General features: G+C 36.7%; 1 protein-coding gene across 1 annotated transcript in view; it reads left to right on the top strand.

Moving 5' to 3' along the window:
- Positions 1 to 26536, top strand: part of NDUFS4 (NADH:ubiquinone oxidoreductase subunit S4) — a 47687-nt gene extending 21151 nt beyond the window's left edge. Inside the window, exons 3-5 of the mRNA XM_061469394.1 lie at positions 17815 to 17987; positions 21924 to 21997; positions 26330 to 26536. Of these exons, the coding sequence (XP_061325378.1) occupies positions 17815 to 17987; positions 21924 to 21997; positions 26330 to 26433 (351 nt within the window). The 3' untranslated portion in view covers positions 26434 to 26536. The remainder of the gene's footprint in view (positions 1 to 17814; positions 17988 to 21923; positions 21998 to 26329) is intronic.
- Positions 26537 to 26809: the final 273 nt, after the last annotated feature.

Raw genomic sequence — 26809 nt, 5'->3', positions numbered from 1 at the left:
TCTTTTTGAAATCTGGGTATATTTTCGTTGTGGTGAAATCACAGAATTTGCCAGCTTCCTGAAATTATCTTCATTAGGACTCATATTACTAAAGAAACTGTGTAAAGAAGCATCATGCAAGATTACTGTTACTATGCACATATACTCTAGCTTCTGAATATGCATGAAGGTTAGATTACAGCTAGGAACAAATGCATGACATTCTTCTGCTAATCGGTAGCAGATCAGAAATTTGGCAATCTTTTCTTGTAAGTTCTTCCATAATGTGTGGTCTGTTACTCTAGATGCAACCTGACACTTATGTTTATATTATTCAATAGTATAATTTTTGTAGGACTTCTGGGGGGAATGCATCACAGCAGAAGCATGCTTTTCATTGGTTTTCATATTGCTTTTGAATCTTCAGGAAAAAACATTCCCATCATATGTTCCAAACACTTCATATTGTGTGTACTTTCTTGTATCCCTGAAGCTATAGTAACTACTTAAGAAATACTTGGAATTTTTATTTATAGATTGGACATTTGTAATGATAATTACAAGTTGAGACGGCTTTCATTTAACTGGTAAAATGCACACCTACTTCAACAACTCTTTAAGGCATTTTTTTTTTCTCATGCTTTGGAATATAAATGTAGCAATAATCTACTCATAGGTAAAAAATATCAGTTCTTTTGTAAAGTTTTTTTTCTGAATTTAAAAAGTAATAGTATACTTTTAAGTTCAAAAATTAGGGAAAAAATTAATACTCTGTTCTGGCAAACGTGATCATCTTGCTAATCTAGTTTTGTAACTTGGGATTCAGGAAATTTTACTTCATATACTGGTGTTCATGAATCACTATGTGTAAGTAAGAATCTTACTATGAGTAAGATTCACCAAGTCAATAGATTTACATTTTCCTAAATAAATTATGAATTGTATTTGATTATTGTAGCACTGTTCTTTAACATTAAAAAAAAAAATCTAAATAGAGGTTTTGTAATGCGTGAATTTACAGTATCATATTTCCCAGTTGTGACGTCAAGTGATGGATACGTAGTTCTGAAAGAGACTACAGTGCAAACATAACTACAGAATAAGTACTCTTCTATCTTCCATTTTGTATTTAAATGTGCATTATCCTAAGTTAAGGTTATTCATTACCCTGTGTGGCTATGAGTGTTTATACTTCCAGTTGAGTGAAAGTGATACTAATTTGGAATACATCTGTTTATTCTCTTAACGTTAATGTAAGGTAATTGTAAGTGAAGTGGTTATTTCTAATGTCATTATATGCTCTCATCAAGTTGAAGATGCTCATGTCATAGTTGTTGGGGTTTTGTTTTTTTTTTTGACATCCCATAGTAGCAGCAACTGGATAATTTTGTTTCATTTTGATACATTAGATAATATATCTAAATGATTATTTTATCCTCAGTGCTTTCAAGCGTTAGGTTAAATGTCAGACTGAAAAGTATTTTCCTGTAATATTGTGTTGTAGGTGCACATTCTAGATGCACAGTTTTTTTTCAATACTGTTGTAGAGCCTGAAAAAAAATCATAAACAATTAGAACATTATTTTAAAATTTTCATTTGTAGATTTAATTAAGTTTTAGGAGAAATTTTCATAATGCCATAAAATATCCAGTAATTGATGTTCTGTTTGACATAACATTCTAATGGGCAAAGATTTCTATTGCATTACAACAGGAAACCTTCAAAAAGGGATGGAGAAGGACTCTTCATTAGAGACTGTAGTGACAAGGACAAGGGGTAACGGGTTAAAACTTAAACAGGGGAAGTTTAGATTGGATATAAGAAGGAAATTCTTTCCAGTTAGGGTGGTGAGACACTGGAGTAGTTTGCCCAGGGAGGTTGTGAATGCTCCATCCCTGGCAGTGTTCAAGGCCAGGTTGGATGAGGCCTTGGGTGATATGATTTAGAGTAAGGTGTCCCTGCCCATGGCAGGGGGGTTGGAACTAGATGATATTAAGGTCCTTTCCAACCCTAACGATTCTATGAGTCTGTGATTTGGTGTGGCTGTCAACTCTTTTAGGGTCAGAAAAAGTTCTCTAGACACCTGTTAAACTTCATGAAAAAGTAGGGTACTGTATTAAATTGTTGTACATTATTGCAGTGTATTTCTTAATTTTAAGTAGGATTAATTTCAACCCATTAAAACTAATTTAACACATTACATGAATTTTCTGGGTTTTAGATAATGTTGCTAAGCGTAATAAAACTATTATTTCCATGCAAATTTTAATTAAACTGTATTCCAGAAGTTGATGCTTTTAATTAAAAAAGACCCCTCCTCTCATGTTACTGCCAGATGTATGTGTATTATTGTTAGAAATTTTTTGAATCATATTTTGATGAATTTGTTGGTTTTGTTATTTTTTTTTTTTTTTAATGGAAAGCCTGATGATTTTTATGTGCCTGTTAGAAAAAAGAAGCAAGAACAGGCAGAAAATGGGATATAGTTATTTTCGTTTGCCTTGCTACCCTTTTAGTTTACTTTGAATTTGAACTTTTCTGTAAGTTGATGTACTCTACAAGGCTAGCAGATTACCACTGTGGTTCTTGAAAACTTTTAACTGTATACTGTAGTCAGATTAATCTGTCCATTTCCAGTGCTTTTGTTGACCATATAGTCCTATGTGTACATGCATATGCTAGAACTTGATCAACAGGGATTCCTTTGAATTATCTGGAGTCGTAGTTTGGTTCTGTAAGTACTAAATTGTTCCTTGTCTTGGAAAACACAAACGAAATAGAAGAGGGAAGAGCATCCTGACAATGAATTATTAAGCAGTAGTCGGTCACCTTCTTGCTGCAGGCCAGCATGTGTTAAATACAGCAGAAAAATGAGTTCTAATGAAGCAGTAGAAAATACAGTAGTTTAGACCACATTCATTTTTCATTTTAGAAAAAAGTGGGAGTCTTAAGTGTAAAAGAAGTTAAATGCTCAGCTTCTGTAAAACACATTCAATAAATTGTCTTTGCCTAAGTTACTAGCTGCTTTCAGTGAATATTGAATAGAAAAACTTTTAAGAAACAGTTAAGAAGAAAATAACATGCAAAATGAACAAAGCTGAACAGAAATGTAGTTCTTGCATCACATTTTGAATCTCTGGCCACCAATTAGGTCATATTCCAAGAGTCTGGACAAATAGCTGTGTGAAAAGTAGTCTCTCAAGACTCTGCTTGGATTAGGAAATTTGGGCTATAGAGGACAAAGGTTGTCGGCAGCAAATCTCCCTCAGGTAATGTTCCAAATTATTTAACTGTTTGTGTGTGTTGAATAATGTATCTTCCATCGTTATTATATAAAGCTTTAGTGGTTTTGCCTAAAATGGGGTTTGAACTGTTTTAAGTGGCTGCAAATTGTTTCAGTTTTTTTTAAGTAGGCTGCATCAGTACTTTTTGTTGTAGCTAAAAGTTGTCTGGTTCAGCATGTCTGCTTTAAGCAGGCTTCCCAGTCAGTGGTGGTGAAACTACATTGTGGGTGTCTAGCCTGCAGTTCCTACAGGCTAGGCACTTTTGTGAAAGCTGCTGTCTGCAGTTGGAAGGTACCCCCAAGAATTTGCCAATAAAAGGGCTTTTGTAGTAGTGAAATGGTAGCACATTTCAAAATTAAAATAACTGCCAGAAAATAGCCTTTCTAAAGCAGAATATTCCCCTGATAATATATATGCTGTAGCTCAAAGCAAAAATTATTGCAAGAGCAGTTGTAGGGTTTGGTCACTGGGGAGTTGCTAGAAACATTGTGGAACTGTGGTTAAGGATCAGCTATTAGTTGCAGCCATCTCACAGATGTTTTTATTCCGTATCAGGCCAAGATAAAATAAGTTGCTACACAGAATTAATGCATTTAAGAGCAGTGCTATCGAGTGCAATTGAAATAACACTAAAGTAGTTTTTGCAGCATTATGAGAACATGTCCTAATGGACTCATACTACCGGCATGACAGACTAGCTACAAAGATGCTATTGACATTTCAGCGCCTGTCCTGAAACTGTTTTGTCTCTACTGTTATTTAATCCCCTTTTTTTTTTCCAGTAATGGTTCAGAAGTCCCTATACTGAAACTCAGCAGAGGGCCAGTTTCCTTCTGATTGTAGACAAGCTCTGTATAACTTAATAATGGTAACTTGCATACACCAATCTGAGTGCATGAGATTTGAGCCCCTTTTTGAGGATGAGCAGCTCATACTTTTCAGATGATGTTCAAGAGGAGGAATAAATACTGTATACTGCAGCAGACTAGGCCAAAGCAGAATAAGTGAACTGAGTGGATGTGAGAAGGGCTGTGGATGTTGTTTATCTCAAGTGTAGTAAAGCCTTTGTTACTATTTCCATTCTCCTGGAGAAACTGATTGCCTATAGCCTTGCATGGGTGTCGCTGTTTGCTGGGTAAAAATGTAGCTGGATGGCCAGGCCCAAAGAGTTCTGGTGCTTTCCAAACCTACCTATTCTGTGATTCTATGAATGGAGTTAAATCCAGTTGGCAGCCAGTCACAAGTGGTCTTCCCCAGGGCTCAGTATTGGTCCAGTTCTGTTTAGTGTCTTTATCAATGACCTGGATGAGGAGAGAGTGAACCCTCTGTAAGTTTGCAGGTGACACAGAGCTGGGTAGTAGCACTCATCTGCTGGAGGGTACGAAGTTTATGCAGAGGGATCTGGACACGCTGCATTGATGGCACAAAGTCAATTGCATGAGGCTCAACAAGGCTCAGTGCTGTGTCCTGCACTTGAGCCACAACCCCATGCAGTGCTACAGGCTTGGGGCAGAGTGGATGGAAAAGGACCTCGGGGTGCTGATTGATGGAGCTGGGCGTGATCCAGCTTGTGCCCAAGCAACCAAGAGGCCAACAGCATCCTGGCCTGTATCAGCAATAGTGTGGCCAGCAGGGCCAGGGCAGTGATCATCCCCCTGTACTGGGCACTGGTGAGGCTGCATCTCGAATCCTGTGTTCAGTTCTGGGCCTCTCACTGCAAGAGAGATATTGAGGTGCTGGAGCGGGTCCAGAGAAGGGCAATGGAGCTGGTGAAGGGCCTGGAGCACAAGTGTGATGGGGAACAGCTGAGGGACCTGGGGGTGTTCAGTCTGGCGAAAAGGAGGCTGAGGGGGGACCTCTGCTCTCTACCTGTAAGGAGGTTGTAGCAAGGTGGGTGTTCGTCTCTTCACCCAAGTAACAAGTGGAAGGACAAGAGCAAAGGGGCTGGATAGTAGGAAGAAGTTTTTCATAGGAAAGGTTGTCAGGCTGCCCAGGGAAGTCACCATCTCTGGAGGTATTTGAAAGATGTGTAGACATAATGCTTAGGAATATGATTTAGTGGTGGACTTGGAAGTGCTAGGTTAATGGTTAGACTCAATGATCTTAAAGGTCTTTTCCAATCTGAGTGATTCTGTGATTCTTATAACTATTGTGAAATTGGGATTGGAATCTGAGCAGCTTCCTCTTGGTTGTCCAGAAGTGGCAGTTAATGTCTGTTGTGTTTACTACTAGATAATTTAGGAGTATCAGTGTGTATTAGGATTTTCAGAATGTGAACCTCCAGCAAAAAGGTTGCAGAAATATTCCAGTCCATTTTTTCTAGAAGACTGCATTATTAACAAACATCACACGGTGTTTTCAGGATTGAGTCATAATTTGTTCACTATCCAAATCCCAACTTTGGCTAGGCTTAGAAATTAGTGAAATTGTATAATTTTTGTTTGATTAGAGAAGCATAGACTTTACTATAATAAACAGTGATAATACTGCAGCTCAAAATGAAATACACAAACAAGTGAAAAATAGCCTGGAATGATGAAACTTCCTCAGATCTCTGTCTGATAGTCTACAGTGCTCTGAAACAAAGGACATCACAAATAAAGTTTTAACATGGTTTTTAAAGTGTCATCATTGCTAGCAGCCTTTCCCAAAAACTCAGAGTATATAATACACTTTTACCCCAAAAACCAAAACACAAAATAATGTGTGAGACTGTGTGACATTGCATTTGAAGACACTGTATAGGAGCTGTTTTTGTAGCTTGGTGAAGAGAAACACTTGGCAAAGTATGCATTTATTAAAGGCAGGCTTACTAGATTTCCTTTTCTTGAAACTACTATACAGCCAAGAATTCTCGAAGCATTACCACTGTGTTAGATAATAAGGATATAGTGGATGTTCTGTGTTTTGGTTTGTCAAAATGCTGTTAACCCATTGTGGGTTATTCCTTGAGGGTGAGTTCAAGCTGTTCCTTAAGTAACTAAATGGAATGAAAGAATTTAGAATAATCTTTTCTTCGTTTAAGCCACTCTAGCTGCAGTATTTATTCAAGTGGTTATGATAAAGAATTCAGTTCAGGACAGCATTCTTCTTCAGATGAGGAATGTAACTTGCAAATCTTTGTGTGCTTTATGTGTATGGCTCTGTGACAGGGAGTCGTCATATTCAAAGGGTACAACGTGCCAGAATGGAAATCTGTGTGGGACTTCAGACCGTTGTACCCATTCTGCCCTACAGCCTCAAATATAGGGGGCATACATATAAGGTTGTATTTCTTCTTTCTCCCCCCCCCCCCCCCCCCTTAGATCAGCAGTTTGTATTTTCCTTCAGAATAATGAAAACTAAGTAACAATTAAAAAACATATTAATGTAAAATAAGGTTAAGTGTTTTTTCAACCCTTTAGTTTGCAGATATGTTTTAAGAAACAGTTTTCAGCTTTGGCCAAAATGGCCTTGTATATGAAGTCTGTGTCTTGGAGAGGTGCTTTCCTCCATCACAGTTGTGTCAGTCAAGTAAGCAGATGACCAACTTGTTTGAGCTATGTTGTATGTGGAGTTCAAGCTGAAATAAAAGTTGTTTGTTGTTGGTTTATAATTAATACTGTGTGTCTTATCCTCTCATTTAACCTGATATGCAGTACTTCTTATTTGGTTTGCATTTGGGCATTTGCATTTGTGATGTTTGACAGTTGAATGTAGAGGGTGTTTAAAGTTTAAAACGACATTCTCGAATTGTTTCAAAATTAAAGGCATTCTGTCAATCAAGGAGAAATATTCAAAAGAGAAGTCTGTTCACAAGTAACAATACATGAATATCTACTTCATTAAAAATGTCTAGGAGTACAGTTGCATAAAAAGGCCTTTACTTTTTGTGGTCACTGATATTTGATTTGTGAATACGCATTTTTGCTGCTAAACAATCTGTTTAAAAGGTTGGGAATTTTGGGGGGATTTTTGGTTTGGTTTCCCCCCGCACTCCCCAGTGAAGACTAAGAAATACTCCTCTGGGGATGGAAATGCTGTCTTGGATAATTTTGTCGGGCAGCTGATGTGAAATTCAATATTGAAACATTTTAATGATTTTGGGGATGATGATAATCCTTTTCATTTTATGTACAGCAGTGGTCTGCTAAAGCATGTATCAATTTCTATCAATTTATGTATCAATTTCTAATTTGTTTTTATTTAAATAATTTGGCAGTTTCTTCTTTATAGTTTCTTCTGGTAGTTGCGTATTGTCTTCAATACAGTACAAGCTCAGGTGAAGGTGTGTTTATTTTCCAGATTATCTAGCTGTGTACATATTTTCAGTACTGCAAATTCACTATATTCCACTGTTCAGCAATTAAATTCCTCTTCAATTGGAATATTCTACCTCAGTTTAGCCTATGCTGCTTGCTACGACTTGTTTTTGTGAGCAGTTGTAGTTTGATGAAGCTTGCAGTTGTTCAGAAAACCCGGTAGGCTGGATACTGCTAAAGAGCTTTCTTTAAGAGTGTCTGCAGGCAACAAGTTTCTTCTCATGATAAAGAAGTTTTCTACAGCTCCCATGGTGCAAGTAAAAGATGTTGCCATCACCGTTAGCTGTCTTTTAAGAGCAATAAATATTGCTTTATTACTAAACTTCGGCTTGAGTTAATTTTGGTTTTGTTTAGAAAACTACACATCTTACAAATAGCTCAGAACTTGATGATACACAGTTTCATCAATGAGAGTAATTGTGGTCTCATCCCCATGTAGGTTTATTTTGGTTTTAGGCATGGGTAAAAGATTTGAATTTCTTTGTCTGAGAGCCTTTTCTTTTGGTGCGTGGTAGTTCTATCTTCCTGGGTATTGGAATGAGTGTCTGAGATTGGGGTTACACAACCTTCTAACATCTCGAGTGTCTCTTTTGTCTGGGCTTCCTTCATGCAGCATTCTTGTGCAAAAATTTCAAGGCTTTAGTCTGGAGCACTGGGTCAAAGAATATGTTTCTTTGAAGCGTATGCAGGCAATTCCCCCCCCCCTCCCCCCCCATCACATAGTATTTAATTTTCTATCAGAGAATACTGTTTCGAAGAGCTTGCTACGATGGCTGCTCAGAACAAGTTAAAGCAGTATCATTGTGCCATGTTTAGTTTGTCTGGCTTCCAAAGGGTTATTCAACATGCAAATACTTGTTTGGTTTTGTAAGTCTAAATATGCAAGCAATGTTTCTAATCAGCTAGAAAGAGTAAAAAAATACAGTGTAGCAATAAACAGAAGTAAGAGGTAACTTTGTTTTTGGAGCTGTTTATTCAGTAGTTGTGCTTTTTAAAGACTGGAAAGTAAGTATTCTCATGTTCTCATAAAACAATACATTATCTGAACCTTTCCTGGGACACCTAAGTTAGTATCCTGTTATGAAATATATTTATAGATGATATGAATTCTTCGTGTCCTGTCTGGAATGGTGAATAAAAAAATTGTTGTAGAGTGCTTGCTTTTTTTTTTCAGCCAAATGTGTCTTTCTGCATTTTTGTAGTATATCTAAGTTACCGATTTAAGACACAAATCCTAGCATAACTAACCAAGTTCTACCTCCAGACTGGAAAGCTGTGTCTAGTCAAGAAGTTCTAGCTGAATCATTTTATCAAGTCAGAAAAGAAAAGTTTTCCTTGTCTGGAAAGCCCAGTAATGCTGTGGAATTACTTGGACATCTTGGTTATGCTGCAAGAGAGCTTGGTGCTTCTTCAGTTCTATGTCTTTCCACTTAGAAGATCGATGATGAAATGAAACCAGATGCTTTTCTAGTCCTTGGTGTCTTGCTTATGAGGCATCTTTGAACTACTTTCATGGCTGCTTTCTCAAATTGCAAACATCAACCTATGTTAATCTGGGACGTGAACCATGGAGAGAGCATCTGATATGCAGATCCAGAGTTCTAATACACAGTTTAGTTCTTGGGTTGTGAAGCATCCACTCTAGGAAAATTGCTCAAACTCTTATGTGTCTTTTTGATGTATTGTGTTCTGTTCATTCCATTAAGCCCATTGGCTTATGTTTAGTGCAGAAGAAAATCTTTATTTGATGGGAAAATAAATATTATCCTATTGCCTGTTAGTGTGAAAACTGAGTTAACAAATGAGAGGAAGCTGCGCTATAAGCTACAAGGAATTTCTACAAAATGGTGGTTAAGACATACCAAATACAGTGGTTTTTTTTAAGGATGTTATAATTCTGTGGCAAATGTTTTAAAAAATTGAGACTGTGGTGTGTATTTCTGATTACAAACATCTGAATAATTGGATAGTTTTCTCTTACAGATTCATTTTGTAGGTGTGCACATATATTCCTTAACATAAATAGCAGTATTTTTCTGTATAGGCCAGCATTATCATCATGGATCATGTCTTTTAAGGTTTTTACTGAGTAGCATCTTAACCAGGCAGAAGCTTTTTTTTAAGATTAAAATTGTAGTTTGCACTAGTGATTTATTATTGCTCTTCAGGTTTGTATTTTTTGGTGATGGCTTCTGTTGCATTAGTGTAAGACCATGATTTCTGTCCTATAAGTAACCTTAAAGACCAAGCATATAAAGGCCAAAGCACTTATTACAGGGACAGACTTCTAGATAGAACAAGCTAAAAACAGTTTGTGAAGTAACATTAATACATTCTAGTTATGATCGAGGTTTTTGGAGCGAGATTGTAGAAAGCTTCATTTTAACAGTGAAAAAAAATGTAAAAGAAATTGGTTTTGTTCAGTACTAAGCTGTGTATTTTATTGATGATGTTGAAACAGTTGAAGCCTCATCAACTCTTTGCATCCCCACCAGGGAATAATGACTCTGTTACTTTCAGAAAAGAACCTTCTAAAACACTTTTAAGGCTTAAAAGTTGTATGCACTAATTAAGAAAATACAGTTAACATTTAAGCTGTTAATAGCCGCAACATCCCTGATGCCTAGACCTTCAGTATGCTAACACTGCATAACAGTTCTCTATTGTTCATCTCTTTAGCAAGGGTAACTGTGTCAGTTCTTTTCTTGCATCACTACCTGCTGTGTATGGAAATTATGTACACTATTTAGCACTTGCTTTCCACTTTTAAAGTCCATGCATATTACATAGAAGCATTACATCTTGCATTAGGGTAAGGAACAGCTTTTAACAGGTCTGGCTTCTTTGTAATTTCTTAAATGCAACTTTTCTTCTAAAAAGCATGTACCAACAGGGATTTTGCTCTAAATTTGCATTTCTTGATTGGGGATTTACTTCTAGTTTTCTCCTCTATGTCTCACACCACATGTTACTATGTGGCAAAGATCTTTCTTTATAAGAAATCACTTTCTTTACAAAAGACAAGTAAAGAATAGATACATGCATCACAGTGAAGGCAGGCATTGATTTACATGAACTCAGGATTTCTCAGTATTGTTCTTAGTAGCAGACCATACGCTAGTGTGTCAGTATTGTGAAATTAGTATTTAAAGCACTACTTTTGCCTTTTTTTGACCCCACCTTTGATGATTGTCTTTTTTTTTTTTAATAAAGACTAAATAATTTGTTAAATTTTAACCCTTAAATGGTGTTCCACAGCTACTATGAAATAGGGAGTTAATAGGTAGTTGGGAGGTGAAAGGAAGACAATACCCGAGTGATAATCTCTCTTATGAATTAATCCTAGGAAATCTCACTAGAGTTATCTAGTCTTTAGACTTTGCTAACATCCAGATTTGAACTCAACAACTCAGACGTGGCTGTCCACCCATTAAAGTGTGAATTGGCCAGGGTGTTCCTGCTTCACTGCTAGGCTCTGAACATCCTGCTTCTGTTGGGTCTTTTGCAGCCTGAACTGGTAAGAGACCTTTCTACAAAACTTAGCCCAGCCACTCATTTTACCCAGGTTGGACTCCTTCTCCTCCAAAGGCTGAAAGCAATGAGAAGTGGTGCTTGTATTTGGGGAGTCTGTGTGGCCCTCATTTGGAAAATTTCCTAATGGTTAATTTAAATGAAGCTTTGTAAGCTTTGCAAATGAGCATAAGGATGGTCAGAACTGTTAATTTTCTTATTCCTGGCAGAATTCCTGAAAAAAACAGTAACTTCACAAAATTCATTTAACTCATATGCTTATGATTTATTTTGTAAATACAGGTAAGTTTAATGAATGTTAAAAGTAAGGACTTAAAGTGGCATCAGAAACACACAAAAAATACAGAAATTATTTCCAATGTGAAAGAGTAGCCTTGATTTTGGCTCTCACTTAAGATATGGAAGACACCATCCTGAGCTACTGGTTGCATGTCCATGATCAAAGCTACATTTTATAGACTGCAAGTTCAAGAGTTATCTTTAGTGAATAAATCACCAAGATATTTTTGAAGTATTATGTTTAGCTTTACAAGTCAATCTGCTTATTGTGACTTATGCTAGGAATTTTAGCATAAATAGAACTGTAAACTGAATCCATTTTGTTTAAAAGAATATACAATCACTGAACTACAAGTGGACTACAGTGTGCTATTTATTTAACAGTATATACAAAATTGAACTAATCAGAGGATTCAGTACAAAACTTTCTATTCTAGGTGAGCCCTATCTGCTATTACTTTCATCTTTAAAACTTTCTGCCTGTTTTTTTTTTTGATTGGTTGGTTGGTTTGGTTTTTTTTTTTGTTTTTGTTTTTTTTCAATTAAGAAATGGTTCCTTATGGTAGTGAAGTAGTAGAGTATTGCCATAACTGTAAACTATTCTGAGAGGAATCAGGTTATTTCAATTGTTCTGTTATCATTCTTTTTCTAAATACAGGTAAACTAAGACTGTCTTCCATTTTATTTAAAAGTATATGGTTTAAAAACTTTACTGTAGTCTTAGGTAGTTGTTTTTTTTTGCACTTTTTTTTACCTGAGGATTGTGAATTTCTTGCAGAAGGCTTGAAAGTTGTATGCTGTAGGAAATTGTATTTTTAAGTGCCTCACAGGTAATTAAAAAAACCCAGCCACTTGTGTGTGTGTAAGCAAAAGACATGATGACATGGAAGTTCTTAAGGTTTTGTGAGAACAGTGAATACTTAGCCATCATGGCTGTTACAAGTAATATCTCCTCAGCAGTGAAATACAAACTGGTAAATAAAGTTTGCTGAAGCTAGCAACATTTGCAAATGTTGGGCTGTTTTGGATGCTGTGAGTCTTCCTTTGCATAATGCCAGTCAGTATAAAAAGTATTATGATGCACTTGTGTTGATTCCATTTCTGCTTCAGCTAGACCCACTTTATATATTTTTACTCATGACCAGTGTTTTCTACAAAATTGCCAATAAAGGAAGATTTATTTTTTTCTTAATAGATACATTCATGCAACCATTATTATTACTGAAACCTGTTTCCTGTTTACAGTGTTTGCTTCCTCTTTAAAGTATGGTTCTTTCACTCCTTTTATCAACTTCATTAATTGTTCTGCAGGATGGTTAGATACGAGGAGCATATTATGGGTAACACCATGTTGTTCACAGATTACTGTGATAATGCAAAGTTATTATAAGCCTAAAAGAAAACGGTATTCTGTGTGATACAGAGTTTCCTAAGGGCAAATATGCTTTTTTTCCCCTTGTTATGTCTGTAGCTGTTAGATAAATGTTGCCTGACCATGTTTAGTTCATTCTGCTCTATTTTTCCACTCACAGTTTGCATCGTAGGTTCTGTTCTCTTACATTTGTTTCAGAAATACTGTATTGAAGTGTAGAAATGTAAATATTCTCATCCTGAGTTACGGCTTAAGCAGCTGAGCGCATTAAGTAAAAAAACAACTTTCACAGCAGCTATTTTGTGGGTATTATGCAAGATGTTCTGTGCTTTGATATAACTGCTCCTAAAGAAAGTGTATTGCAACATGAATTTATACCAAAACTTTATGCACTTAGTCTGGTAAAACATGCTGGGGGTGGGGAAGAGAGCAAGCTGTTGTAAACTCCTATAAAGTACAGAAAACGTCTGCTTTCCCTCCTTTCTAACAAGTGTAAACTATTGAGGTTAAGTAGGTGGGGCAACCGGAAGTAATTACTAAGGCCAGTGGCATTTTTGCGGTTTAATAAAGGCAGAGGCTAATTATTCAGTTTTTATTTAAGTGAAATGATGCCAAAAAGGAGGTTCCTGCAGAGCAGCTGCACTCCTTCAGTGTTACCCTAATTTACCACAGACACAACTGTCACAAACAGAACTTTTAAACTTGATATATAGCCACGAAAGTAAGGAGTCCTTTGTCTGGAGTGCATGCAGAAGAACTCCTTTATACAAATCAACCGGCAGATGACGGACAATGATGAAAATTTGATTCTTTGAAGTCATAATGGTCATTGAAATGTGTGAAATTCTGGTATTGAAAAGAGAGCGGCTAGCAAGACTCTAAATCCTGGGTGGTTGCTGGAAGCTTGCTGGGAGGTTTTTCTGTGTTTTGACATCAACTTCCCATTGCTTGTTCCCTGTTTCCTTTATTAAAAAAAAAAGGGGGGGGTGTGCTTAACAGTAGATAGTTGATAGTGGTTATATAAAGTTTTAGTCTATGCATGGAAAGAAATGTCATAGGAGAAACATGACTCCTTTATGCACACCTGACCAATCTATTCAAAAACACTAGTTTTCAGAGATGCTTTCATTACTTTGTCCTTTCCCCTGAATTACAGAGTTCCATTTCTTGTCCCATTCGGAATTTGGGCTGTTAGTGGAGTACTTAAAAGAAGGAAATTCTTGGTTCCTTTAAAAGTCATGCTTTCATTGACATGGCCTCTGTGAACCAGATTTTTCCCTGCTGAATAGCACATACATCATATTACTCTTTCCAGAACAGTTTTACAAGGCTTTCCAGTATGACAAGTGTTCTTAAATAGTGTAAGTTATAATAAAGACAAAACCTCCTCTTCTTTTGTAAGCAATTTAATGTGATTTCTGCTATTTAAAAAAAAAAAAGTGGTTTGACCCTCTCAGCTTATTCTAAGAAGAGCCAAAGTGCTTCAAAATGGGTATTTTAATTAAAAATAAAAATAAGAACAATAGGCTGCTATTAAATCTTCCCCTCTGTATATTAAGAAAAATGGAATGTTAAAATGCACCTTTTAGATGATAGGCTGTGTTAAAAATGTGAAGCAGGTTGTTAATTTTTAGTAAAGCAAACCTATACAGTTCAAATCTCAAGCCTTTTATAATGTCACCTTATTATTTAGACTTGTGAATGCTGAACACCTCACTAATACTTTAATATGCTAATATTGCAAAATTCAGTATGGAACACTTAAAAGAGATAGTAATGTGAAACTAGCTGTCAAAAACATCTTTGTTTTGGAAAGTTGGTTCACAGGTAGTTTCAATGAGAACTTGAACTCAGAACAAAGAACTGAAGACCCAGTAAAGAGTTCAACCCAGTGCAGCATAGTTCTTTTCAAGTATTATGTTGTTTTAATGGCATCTTAGAGCGGGAGCTTTAGCCCATTGAAATGTCGCTTAAAGGACAGGTTCTTCTGTCACTAGCTGGAGCTGTGTGGATGAAATGATCACAATAGAGTGTTGTAATGCATTTTAAAAGTGTGAGAAATCAGTTTGTCTAGACTAAGAGTGCGCCTACAGGGAATAGGAATTTTAGAGCTTCTGTGCTCTTTAGGTGTCAAGTATGTGATAGATGCCAAGCCTTTTTATTCCATATCTTTGGCAACAGCTCAGCTATGCTACAGTATCTTACATGTCTACAGCAGGCAAAACTAGTGATTTTGTCAGGACAGCTTGGGCTTCAGAAACCAGAAACTCATTGTCCTAAAAACTGTCTGTTCAATTGCCAGCCTCAAAATGGGGAAGATATCAATAAATGATTGCTGGATTCCCAGAAGGCACGGAAACTTCAGCTATAATGAATCAAAGTATGAAGGGCTAGCAATACCATGTAGATACTTTAGTTTTCAAAGCAGGCAGGTTTTAATTTTCACATTGAAAAGATTTTTATGGGATGAATCCTATATTATTAGTGAAATAACTTTGATTTGGAGCCAACTGCATGCCTGAAAAAAACATGAATTGAAGGGACTTTCGGTTTGTCTGCGGTTTTGTTTTTATTTTCATCCAGATGAACAAGTCTAAGCATTCTCTTTACTACAGTTATTCACAAGTACAGTATTTGCTGGGTTTTAGATTGTGTTCTGTATGTACTGGTGTGTAGTATTTTTATGATTCTCTGATTCAGAGACTTCAAAAGAGGAAACTCTGTATGTCTATAATGATATTTAACATAATATCTTTTTTTAATAATTCCGGGTAATTCTGGAGCAATTAAAACCCCTCTAAATCTGAGGCATAAAATTTGTAATGGACGTGCGGGTTACTGAGAGTAATAATACTAAAAAAATAATAGTTCTGAGCTATTTTGAAGCTTGCATATTTGGAGGTATTGGGTGATAAAAAGCCTAGAATTTTTGCATGTAGCAGATTATTTCAGAGGGGACAAATAATCTTTTGTGAATGTGCTTGCATTTTCTAAATAAGCATGTTTGTTAAATACAGAAATAAAGGGTAATATAGTAGCCTATTCCTGTTAACAGGCAAGCTGAAACATTGAAGCCCCACCAAACTACTGCAGGTAAAAATCTTTTCATTAAACAAAGCACTTTGAAAATTCAAGTAAGAAAACTTAAAGCTATTGCTTTCTAACACTGTGATTTGAGCTTCAGTTCAGAAATGCCAGTCTGGCAGGTGGTGTTTTACATACATGTTGCAACATTCCAGTGACTGGTAGTGGTTCTTTTTCATATCACTGCTAGACTCATATTAAAAATAAACATTACTTGGTCCTGATGAAAGCATTTATAATGGAACTGTTGAGATATTTTGACAGTTTCTTTTGGTAGTCTGGGTACAAGTGTCAGAAGTTGGAAAATTAGCTTGCATGCTTGTTTGTTTCCCCTGCTGTTCTAATTGCAAATACAAGTCATACGCCTTAAACTTTCTCCCTTGTGTAGTTTTGAGGAACTGACCTCCTAAAACTTATTTTTTGAAGTAAAATAAAAAATGAGACTTGCCTCATTTCGAAAAATGATCTGGTGACAGCACCAAGAGCTTTTAAGTTTGCCACAAAACAAAATCCCATAAAGTTAGTAGCTACAGACATGTAAAGCCACAGTGTTTTATTTAAACTTGTTTGCCTTCTAATTCAAGCCATGGCAGTACTGGTGAGATGAGTTCAATATGCCCAAAGTTTTGCTGCGTTTTTTTTGGACTTTTACCAGTTTACTATCCTCTTCCTGGAGAGGGGAGTGAAGGGGAGGGGAGGCAAGGAGGGAGACCAAGGAGCTCCCACTGGCCTTTTAAGTGTGAAAGGAACAGGAGTAGTTTAGCATCCTTAGAGATGGATTTGATGTTTGATTTCACTCTTTCCTAGGGTGAACTGACAGGTTAATTTTATGTAATTACTGTTTAGTTTTTAGCGAGAAAGTTCACTTTGATTATATCAGATGCTGCTCAGGGTAATTTTTCACAGTAATTCTTGTGAGGTTTTTTCCTATCTTATTCTTTGTTAAAGTGAGTTAATATTTTTTGGCTGGTTTTGTGATCCTTCAGTTTTTATCTTTGTTAAGTTTATTTGTTGAGGACTCACAAGCCAAACCTTGGTAGAGCATCCTATTACTGACTATATACAATGTTACAATGCCTGTGGTTTTTGGTTTGGTTTGGGTTTGTTCTTTCTTTTCTTTGAAGTTTCAGATCTCCTGAATCCTTTTGTCCTTCACAGAAATACTGAAGAATGTTACCAGTACCAGATGTTCCTCTCTTGAACATCAGAAGAATTGACTCTCAAAAGCTGATATGCATAGCTTGAAACACAACGAGGGGGTTAATTTTATGTAATAACTAACAGAGAAATAAACTAATTTCTAGCACCTGCTCTGCACTCTTATTGGGATATTGTGTGAAAGATAACCTGTTGACTCTTCTTCGTGCTAAGCATAATTATTTATGTCAGTGGGGATGTTGGAGCCTCTTCATTATCTACGGACTTAAGGCCAAGTGAAAGCCCTTACACTGCAGCACATAGTTGGCTGGCTAAGAGTTTGGTGAATAGACCTGTTTATATGAAGTTTAGATTGCTAATGCTAAAGTAAAAAATTGGGGATTTGTTGATATTTCATGCTCTTAATATTTTCTTTAAGGGAGAAAGAAGAGTTTATATATTGCCACATTTTCTTTAGCTGGTGCAGGTTGGAGCAGTTTTGACTTTGCAGCTGGAGTCAGAGGGTGGGAGGGAATGTCCTGTCTGTCCTCAGGCACTAGGAAGTTGTGTAGCCTGGAGATGAGCAGGTTCAGGTAAATAATCTAAGCAAAACCTGCTTCAGCCAGGGGAAGCAGGATGACAGAAGCCCCAGTGTGTATTAGCTTCACTTTTATGTAACTGAACTCGTAACATATTTTTCAGCCTTTTTTTCTTTTTTTTTTCTTTTTTTTTTTTTTTTTGGTAGCTTAATAAAGCAAGGAATTATGTAAAAATACATAAGCAATATTATTTTACAAACCTTTTATGTGAACCCTTTTTTAACAAGTTCCACTGTGTTTTTCACAGGATATCACTGCTTTAACTGGTGTTCCAGATGAGCACATCAAAACCAGGAAAGTTCACATTTTTGTTCCGGCACGTAATGCAATGCAGTCAGGTGTTAACAATACAAAGAAATGGAAGATGGAATTTGATAACAGGGAGCGCTGGGAGAACCCTTTAATGGGCTGGGCATCTACGTGAGTAGTTACTGAATTTGGAAATACTTTTCTTCTGCATTTGGCTCTTAACTAGTCATTTTCAAATTTTAAGTTTGAAATATCATTTCTACCATAAACCTACTGTGTTTTAACAGTACTTACAGTAAGTCATTGGGGATTTTAGTCATATGATTAATGATCTGTTTCATTTGAAAGTAGATTTTAGCTCACAACATCATCTGGAAGAGTTTGAAAAAAAACGTTAATAACCACAGATTTCAAGGATTACATTTGTGGTGATGCTACTGTATGGCAGCATCAGGGAAAGGAGGTTATTAGTTACCATAGGCAGTAAATGCTACTGAGCTTAAAGTTGGCATCTTCTAAATTCAGTTAAGCATAATATAACAATACTTAGCTTCTAGACCTTTTTTCTTTTTTAATATCTATTTATAAAATAAATGTATCCAGAAATACTAATTCAGAATAACTCTGAAATCATGTAATCATGTCTTCCTGTTATCTTGGTTTCCCATAAAAGTTGAGGAGGCTCATCACCTGTAACATCTCGATTGTATTGGTATTGCAAAGCACTAGGGAAGCCAAGCTCAACTATCATTAGATGAGAAAAAGTACTGAATATGAATTAAAATACCAATTTTACTAAAATAATCTGTTAAAATGGCTCTTTTAAAATCTAAACCTGTGTATAACAATGACCTCATCTTAAGCGCATCCTGCAGTTTTTCACCATTTTGTCTTAAGTATATTTAAATTCTTCTTTTGAGGATGTCAGTGACTTAATAGCTGTATGCCTTGGATGAGTCAGCTACTGCAAGCAACTATTCTATTTAGCAAATAATGACCAGGTTGTTTCACAGGGCCTAGATTAATTAAGTGATAGACTGTTGACCAGCAATACACCTTTGCCTCCTGTCTTGTGTGCCCCCCAAGTGTCTAGTCACTGACATATGCACAAATTATCACAGTGAAGCAGGTGCCAGTAACACCTGCTTTAGCCCAGGTTGGATTTAACATTTCTTCTAATCCTGCTTTGCTTAACTGACTTTAACCTCCCCAGACAAATTACTTTCTGGGTGGGATTTTGCATGATCTCAGTCAAAACAATGGCTTTTAACCTTTCTAACAGTTAAAACCATTCGTGCTAAATAAACCATCCAGGAAAATAAACCATGGTATTAAGGGCTTACCTGTATGTTAAATTGTCCTGCAGTGAGTTTACTGTGGGAATTTAAAAATGAATAGCTGTTTTGAATGACTCTGTCTCTGCATGTGTTTTTATTTTGGGGTGGAAAAAGGATATTCCCTGTGTAAGCAAGCTCCAGGTAGGCCAAAAGCAAGTGCTGTGTTGAAAATCTGACACTGCTAGGTTAAGGGTTTTGTAAACTAGTTTGTTCAGTTTTTTTAAGGAATTCTCACAAAAGCTGTTAGTGCACATTCTGGTAATTTCAAATTTTCATTCAACATCCAGCAACACCTAAGAAGAGTTTCTTCTTTTTCAGAATTAATTTCTGCAAACAACAGTTCTAACTTAGAAGTTTTCCCATTTACTTTTGAATAATGTAATGGGATTAGTGGATTAGAGTCCTTTAGGGTCTAGGGATTAGAGTTCTTTTCCTCTGAACTCAATATACTTATTCACCTGTAGGTCTTTGCTGTATTTCTGTCATTTTAGAGTCTTGTTGGCTTTTTTTTCATGTTGAGTTTGCTGTTTCTTGTATGTATTTTTTTCCAGGTGAAAATTATTCAGTTGAAGATCTAACTAAAATGGACCTGTGGTTTGTTTGGTTTTGGTTTGGCTTGTTGGATTTTTTTTTTTTTTTGTAATGTGGAAGTTTCATTACAGGAATGCGTATGGATAGTTCTTGAGCACATCTCTTACTATAAAGGTGTGAACAAAGAAACAGGGGAAATGCATGGTTTTCATTGTAGAAGATCTCATAAGAGAACAAAATGGGGAATCTGAGTTTGTAGTGACTGAGAAAGTTTAGGGCATGCATAAGAAATCCTGCAGCACTGCTGTTGCTGACACTGTTGGGACATCATGCTGGCCATCCTGAGCTCCAGTTTGCTCACAGGTTATCACCGGTTTAAACACATGGATAGCTCATTTATGGGAAGAAATAAAAAAAAAAAGCTGCATTTAGATTGGATGAGAGATGATCCCACATGAAAACAGAGCAAATAATTTATGCACATTCCTCATTTCCAGACTGCCTCTATTCTGGAAAGTTTTTGCCAAACTTGCAGTACTGCACAGGCATTCATCTGTCAGTACATTTCAGACTTAAACTTCTTTGTTCTTTTTAACAGGTTAAAACTTAAACAGGGGAAGTTTAGATTGGATGTAAGGAAGAAGTTCTTTACTGTAAGGGTGGTGAGGCACTGGAATGGGTTGCCCAGGGAGGTTGTGAATGCTCCATCCCTGGTGGAGTTCAAGGCCAGGTAGGACAGAGCCTTGGGTGACATGGTTTAATGTGAGGTGTCCTTGCCCATGGCAGGTGGGTTGGAACTAGGTGATCTTAAGGTCCTTTCCAACCCTAACTATTCTGTGATTCTATGATTGTCTTAATAGTGTTGAGAAGATTTTTCCACCCCCAGTCGTGGAAGAGAAGAATGATAAGCAGAAGTTGTCACAGTATTGCAATATATTTGGTTCACTTGGTTCTCCAGTGCTTGCATCATGGAGTAATTCCTCGTTTCTGGTTCTCCTCACTGCATTTATAAGAAAGATCTGTAAACGTCTGTAAGAGAGACCTCTTAGTAGCTTATGAAGGTGTAATTTCTGCCTTTATCCTTTTTTGATTTTTCTTTTTTATTGGGGAATATATTGGATATATGGTGAACTCCATTTTTCAATGTGTACATCAGATAAAATAACGTCGTTGTCTTTGCTGGAAGCTAGATTCCCCCTTCCACTCCCCCTTCACCAGTCACAGGCTTTGTCCTTTATTGTAGAGAGTTCAGTGTATCTTTGGTTGCTTTTTCTTTTCATTTACCCTTCTAGCTTCAAAGAGAGAACAGTTGAGAGGCAGCTCCTTCAGTAGTTTGTTGCAATTTGGTCTTCTTGTCCCGGTTGTCCCCCAGACTCCTATGCAGTGTTGTCTCAAGGAAGCATTATCTAGTCATTGTGCTGCTACAGCCAATATCTTTATTTGTCTGAAATTTTGTAGATTCATTTTTAGAAACCCCTTTTTTTCGTCTTTTGTCACTGTTCTGAAAGTGAGCTTTTATAGCAACAAAACGGCAGTTTGGTTTTTTAACTGAGATTTTCTCCTTTTTTTTTTTCACACAAAGCTGTTTGATTCCTTTCAGTAATGCAGTTGAGGAATAACAAATCATCTAAAACTGGCCGCTGTGTATTTAGTTAGCTAGCAGTTTTCATTTCTGAGCTTCGTTTTCAGTGGTGGCCTTCGATGTGCTCGCTGTACTGCAATGATCTGTGGAGGTCGTGTGACCTCAGACAAAGCTGAACTCTTGAAGCTTTTTATGTACTTTTCAGTCTCTGATTAATTCCTACTCTGATCACTTTGATATTCTGGTCTTTTCTGTTTAAGACTATTCTTCCCCTAGCTGCTCTACAGACTCCAGGTCTCCTTTAAATCTTCAACATTAACTTAAACCTCCTGGTCATCCAAAAGGAGACAGCTTTAAAATGAAAAATTATTGCAGAGCACTTACTATAACCTTAGCAGGTGGTTAGACATGTTTGTCTAATAAAAACCTAAAAATACTAATTTCTGCAAGGAACTGGGAAAAGAGTAAGATTGAAAGACTGAAACAATACTCTTCAGAATGTGTTAATCCTGGAAATAAGTAAAAATTCTGAATGGCTGGTGAGGTGGTGTATTACAAAAAGTGGTGTAATAGAGTGTTTCACTAGCTTTTGAGATACAGATATAATTACTTTGTATTTCAGATGTGCTTAAAATTTGTCATCTTGATTTCTTACAGAGCTGATCCTTTATCCAACATGGTTCTTACTTTCTCTACTAAAGCAGATGCCATTGCTTTTGCTGAAAAAAATGGTATGTATTGGGTATGATGGTTTCAGCTTTCCATAGACAGTCTTGATCTAACAACAGTGAAAGTCAAGAATAAAGCACCTTCCCTCTGTTTCACAATATTGGCAGACCATTAGTCCTCCACTTGAGGAGGAGGAAGACTAAAGGGTGAGGGGGATATTTCCTATGGTGCTAAAGGCATTGAGCCTAGACTTTCTACTTTCTGGAAAATGATCCAGTTTCTTGGCATTACTGTTGTGATGCTTTTGCCGGTATCTGTTATTTGAATGAGAACTGACCCTGCTCAGGTCTTGGGGAAAAATTAGTATTAATACTTTAAGAGTATCCTATGCTAGGGGTCCCTGCTACATGGCAGTGGGATTTCTGTCTGAAGGCTTAATATGAACATCTGAATTCTGGTTAAGGAAAGACTGTCAGAACCCTTGTGAATAATAATGAGCAGTAATCAGAAAAAACTAAAATTAGGTGACTACCAAGTAAGCATGTTGGACTTCAGTTTTGGCCATGTTGCTTGTATCATAGAACCTCAGGTTGGAAGGAACCCGTAAGGACCATCAAGTCCAACTCTCACTGCTCTTTGCTGGATTACCTAAAACTAAGTCGTATGACTAGGAGCATCATCCAGACACTTCTTGAACTCTGATAGTGTTGGTGCTGTGACCGCTTCCTTGGGGAGCCTGTTCCAGGGACTGACTGTCCTCTCAGTGAAGAACCTTTTCCTAATGTCCAGTTTGAACTGAAAGAGAAGATCAGCAGCTCCCCCTCCAATGCCCCCTTGCAGAAGTTGTAGATTGAGGAAATTATATGTAACTTTCCCCATGTACATTACTGAAGTCTAAACACTTAACACTTGATGGTTGTTCATAGTTGAGAAAAAGGTGGTAGAAAAGCCAGTATAATTACTTGGTATCTTTAATGCTAATGATGTATCAGAAGAACTCTATCTGTAAACATATGAGGTTATTTAGACTTGTATTTTCTCACAGAATTATAGTACCACAAGCAGTATTCAGCCTTCTGAATATTCATCAGTCCTTTTATGTGATGGTATGGATTTTTCTCTTCATTTTGGGGGGTTTGTTTTGGGTTTTTTTTTTAATCAATTAAATTTTCCTTAAAGGCCTAGGACTGATGTTTAGTGCTTGTGGATGTGAGGAAGATTAATTTCACTGAGTTAAAGCCAGAAATGATGCAGATGGAATGTAAGCTTCTTCAGAAGTCTTCCCTGTGGTTTGCAGCTTTCAACTGCTAGACAGTAGATTCCTGGTCAGATCAAATTGTGTAAAGTTCTTAGATGGCTTATGTTGTACATCCCAAAAACAAGGGAAGTCCATTAACTTAATACAAATAAGAAGCTAAGCCATTTAATGTGCAATGTATTTGCACTTTTTATTGGTAGAGGCTAGTACTGAATTCCTCTATTCCTCTTTGAGTGGATCTTTTTTTAATTTTATAGTCTTAATTTTATTGAAAAAGAAATCATATTCAATTTTAGAAATTAATAGGATCTTCATATATGCATTGATATTAATGCATATATGATATTTGATACCAAAATTGCACCAATTATTTGCCATTTTATTAGTATTTTATGATGTTTTAGGAACAGATATAAAATGTGGAAGAATCTGGTGTTGCTTTACGTTTCTTCGGAAATTCAGCCTAAAAGGGGAAAAAGACTGAATCCTGGCCTATATATAGCACTATATTAATGAGCTAGTTATGTCATATCTGTGGACATGTTATATTTTGTCTTTTGAAATGAAGATTCAAGTAAAATAACTTGATTTGTTCAGTGTAGAAAGTCTAGGCCTTCACTGAGTAATGAATCTCCATTGAGCAGGAAAACTAGAAAGAAATTCTGCCAACTGAATTTAAGGCTTGTTATTCTATTTTATTTAAGGTGGCTTGGTTTTATGTGTATGATATGTGCCTAGTATTTTCTGTAGTAAAAGCTTCAGTATCAGATGTAGCTGAAAATACAATTTCTCACTATTTACCTCTGCTTTTAAGAAGGAATGAGAAACATAGCTACACATTTACAATGGACCTTCTAAACTGAGGTATTACTGAAACGTCTAAGTCTAGGAACACACGTATTTACCTCTCTGCCCTTCCCATGTGAACCAGGTTTTCCATTACAAAGTTCCTTGAGAACCTAAAATTTAATTTCTGCAAATCCTAGATATTGCAGGGCTTCTGCTATAATTGGGAAAACCAAGATTCTTTCTCACCTAAGTGTTTTAGGCACCTGAGGTAAGCTGTCTTTCTGCCTGTCCCATGTGTTTTCAGATGTTGGATTAACAGCACTGAATACAGTAAAGGAAGAGATCTCTGTCCAAAATGCGACAGCTGAGAATGGCCTGAAGTTGAGGCAAGGAGGAAACACCTGTAACTGGGTGAAATAAAGAGTTTAGCTTGTCAAACTAAATTCTTTTTTGTACTGTCTGGTATCACTAAGGCAGTTTTTAAAAACATGCAAGGATAGAGAGGTTTAATACTTGCCATTCAGTCTGGTGGTGAGGGTATTCTTCCAGAGACGATGAAATCTGCTTTCTGTCTACTTGGTTTGTATGGCAGGGTTCTGGCGACAATAACCTCCCTCACCATTGCCGTATTTTTATCAAAGTGACCTCTGCTGTCTGTCATGAACAAGCTAAGGTGCCTCACAGAAGTAGATTGTTCCAGAGTTTGAAACCTATCACATATGGTGACCTCTTGCAATCCAAAGTTAGATGTAACTAACACTGTGTATTTTGGACAGGTATTGCAGCCCAAGCCATTGTGCTGGCAGTTGCAAATCTCTTTTGGAGGCACTCAGCTCCTCTTGATCTAGTATATAAAAAGATGAAGCAATAACCTGATGCTGTAGATTACATTCCAGCAGCCAAATGCCTCGATGTTAGGTGTTATAATACTGAATGTTGCAATAACAAAGTCTGTCCCTGGATCTAGTTCTGGCTGTTTACTCAAGCTTACATTTTTAATCAGGACAGGAGGCAAAAGCCAGTGCTCTCACAGATGGAAAGAATATGTTTGTAAAACCTCTGTTCTAGTACTTTTTATGGACAATAGTTAACTTGTAAATTAATGTTGGTTCAGCCTAATAAACATGAAGGTGATTTTTGTGTGACATGCGAGTACACAAAATTGTGTATCTTGTGAAACATGTTTTGAAGTGTAGCTGTATCTTGAGTATTTTCTGTGAACATTTTAAATGTAAAAATTTAGATATATGTTAAACCTTTTAGGACTTTTTAAGCTTTTGTTTTAAAACTAAGGAGGAAAAGTACCATCTTATCAGTACCAGTTAAAACTGTGTACTTAACCACTTCTAACTTCAACTCAAGTATCTCAACTTTGAGTGAAATGTTGCAGCTAAAGAGACCAAACTTTGGAATACTGAGTGCTGCCCTGGCACCTTTCCAGGCACCTGGAGGCTGCAACCAATTTGCATTTTGATTTACATAAACACTAATGTCTCCACCTCCTCCTTTCTGACATTTTTTAGCATTTCTCTTGCTTAACTATCACATAATTTACTTGTCTTCTATCACTTCATTCTCTTTCCTTTTACTCCTAATCTTTCATGTTCTTTTAAAAGTGTTAAGTATTAAACTCCTTTCTAATGCTGAAGTTTTTTCTTTGCTTTTCCTTTCTTTGGTCCTCCCACCCATGTATTTTCTCTAGCTTTCCAAGGTCTCCATTCTCTCCCAGCCTTATGGTGAAGGTCGTGAAGTGCTGGCACAGGTTGCCCAAAGAAGTGGTAAATGCTCCATCCCTGGCAGTGTACAAGGCCAGGTTGGACAGAGCCTTAGACAGTATTGTCTAGTATGAGGCATCCCTGCCAATGGCAGGAGGTTGAAACTAGGTGATCTTAAGGTTCTTTCCAGTCCAAACCATTCTGTGATTCTCTGTTTTTTCTACGTTTCCTTATCTTTATTTTCATTTCCTGTCCAAGCATACACTGAGCCTTAGTGCTTCCATGCTGCTATGTACTTGTGGGACCATGAACTGGCAGGACAGTCAGTGTTACCTCTTGAGATTTTCACTGATGACTGTCAAGTTTTTTGCAGGAGTAAAGAACATGGAGATATGTAGTATGGTGAACTCTTACCAACTGAGAGAACGGGCATATGTCACACCTATGGCATTTCAATATTCTCTGCTGCCAGCTAGAAAGGAATAAACTAGTGAATGCCAACGTGGAGAGAAAGATTGAAGTTTAAAGATTTACATTGTATGTAAAATTTACATACATATATATCGTATGCTAAAAGTATTCAGAATTCTCTGTTTCTTGTCTCCCCCCACCATTTCCCTTGTAACCTCCAGGCTGGAGCTATGACGTTGAAGAGAAGAAGATTCCAAAACCTAAATCCAAGTCTTATGGTGCAAACTTTTCTTGGAACAAAAGAACAAGGGTGTCTACAAAATAGGTTGGCATTGGCTCTGACTGTGAATGAAGTCAGCTGTGCTATATTTATAGTCCATGTATAACACATCTCTTAATCTCCTAATAAATTTGACCTTTAAACTACAGATGCATCTTGTGATGTCTATTTAAAATGTTTTTGATGTCTCCAATTGAACCTGTTACAAACTTCCCTATAAATAGAGGAGATTTGGAGTGTTCATACTTCTAAAAAATTGCTGTATGAGGAATCTAGCAAAAGGAATGTTTAAAATCAGCTGCAACTTTAAAGATCATAGTTGATCTTTGATGATAATTTTATATTCACTGTCTTGTTTAAACTTACCAGCCTTGCATATACGAATTCTTTCAATAGAACCTGTTTTTTTTTTTCTTTCTAT

This window comes from Pezoporus flaviventris, unplaced genomic scaffold, assembly GCF_033815535.1.
Source record: "Pezoporus flaviventris isolate CSIRO_AGI_PZ_B2104156 unplaced genomic scaffold, CSIRO_AGI_Pfla_v1 ptg000057l, whole genome shotgun sequence".
Classification (NCBI taxonomy): domain Eukaryota; kingdom Metazoa; phylum Chordata; class Aves; order Psittaciformes; family Psittacidae; genus Pezoporus; species Pezoporus flaviventris.
The sequence above is the reverse complement of the archived record's forward strand: the minus strand, read 5'-3'. Positions and strand labels throughout refer to the sequence as shown.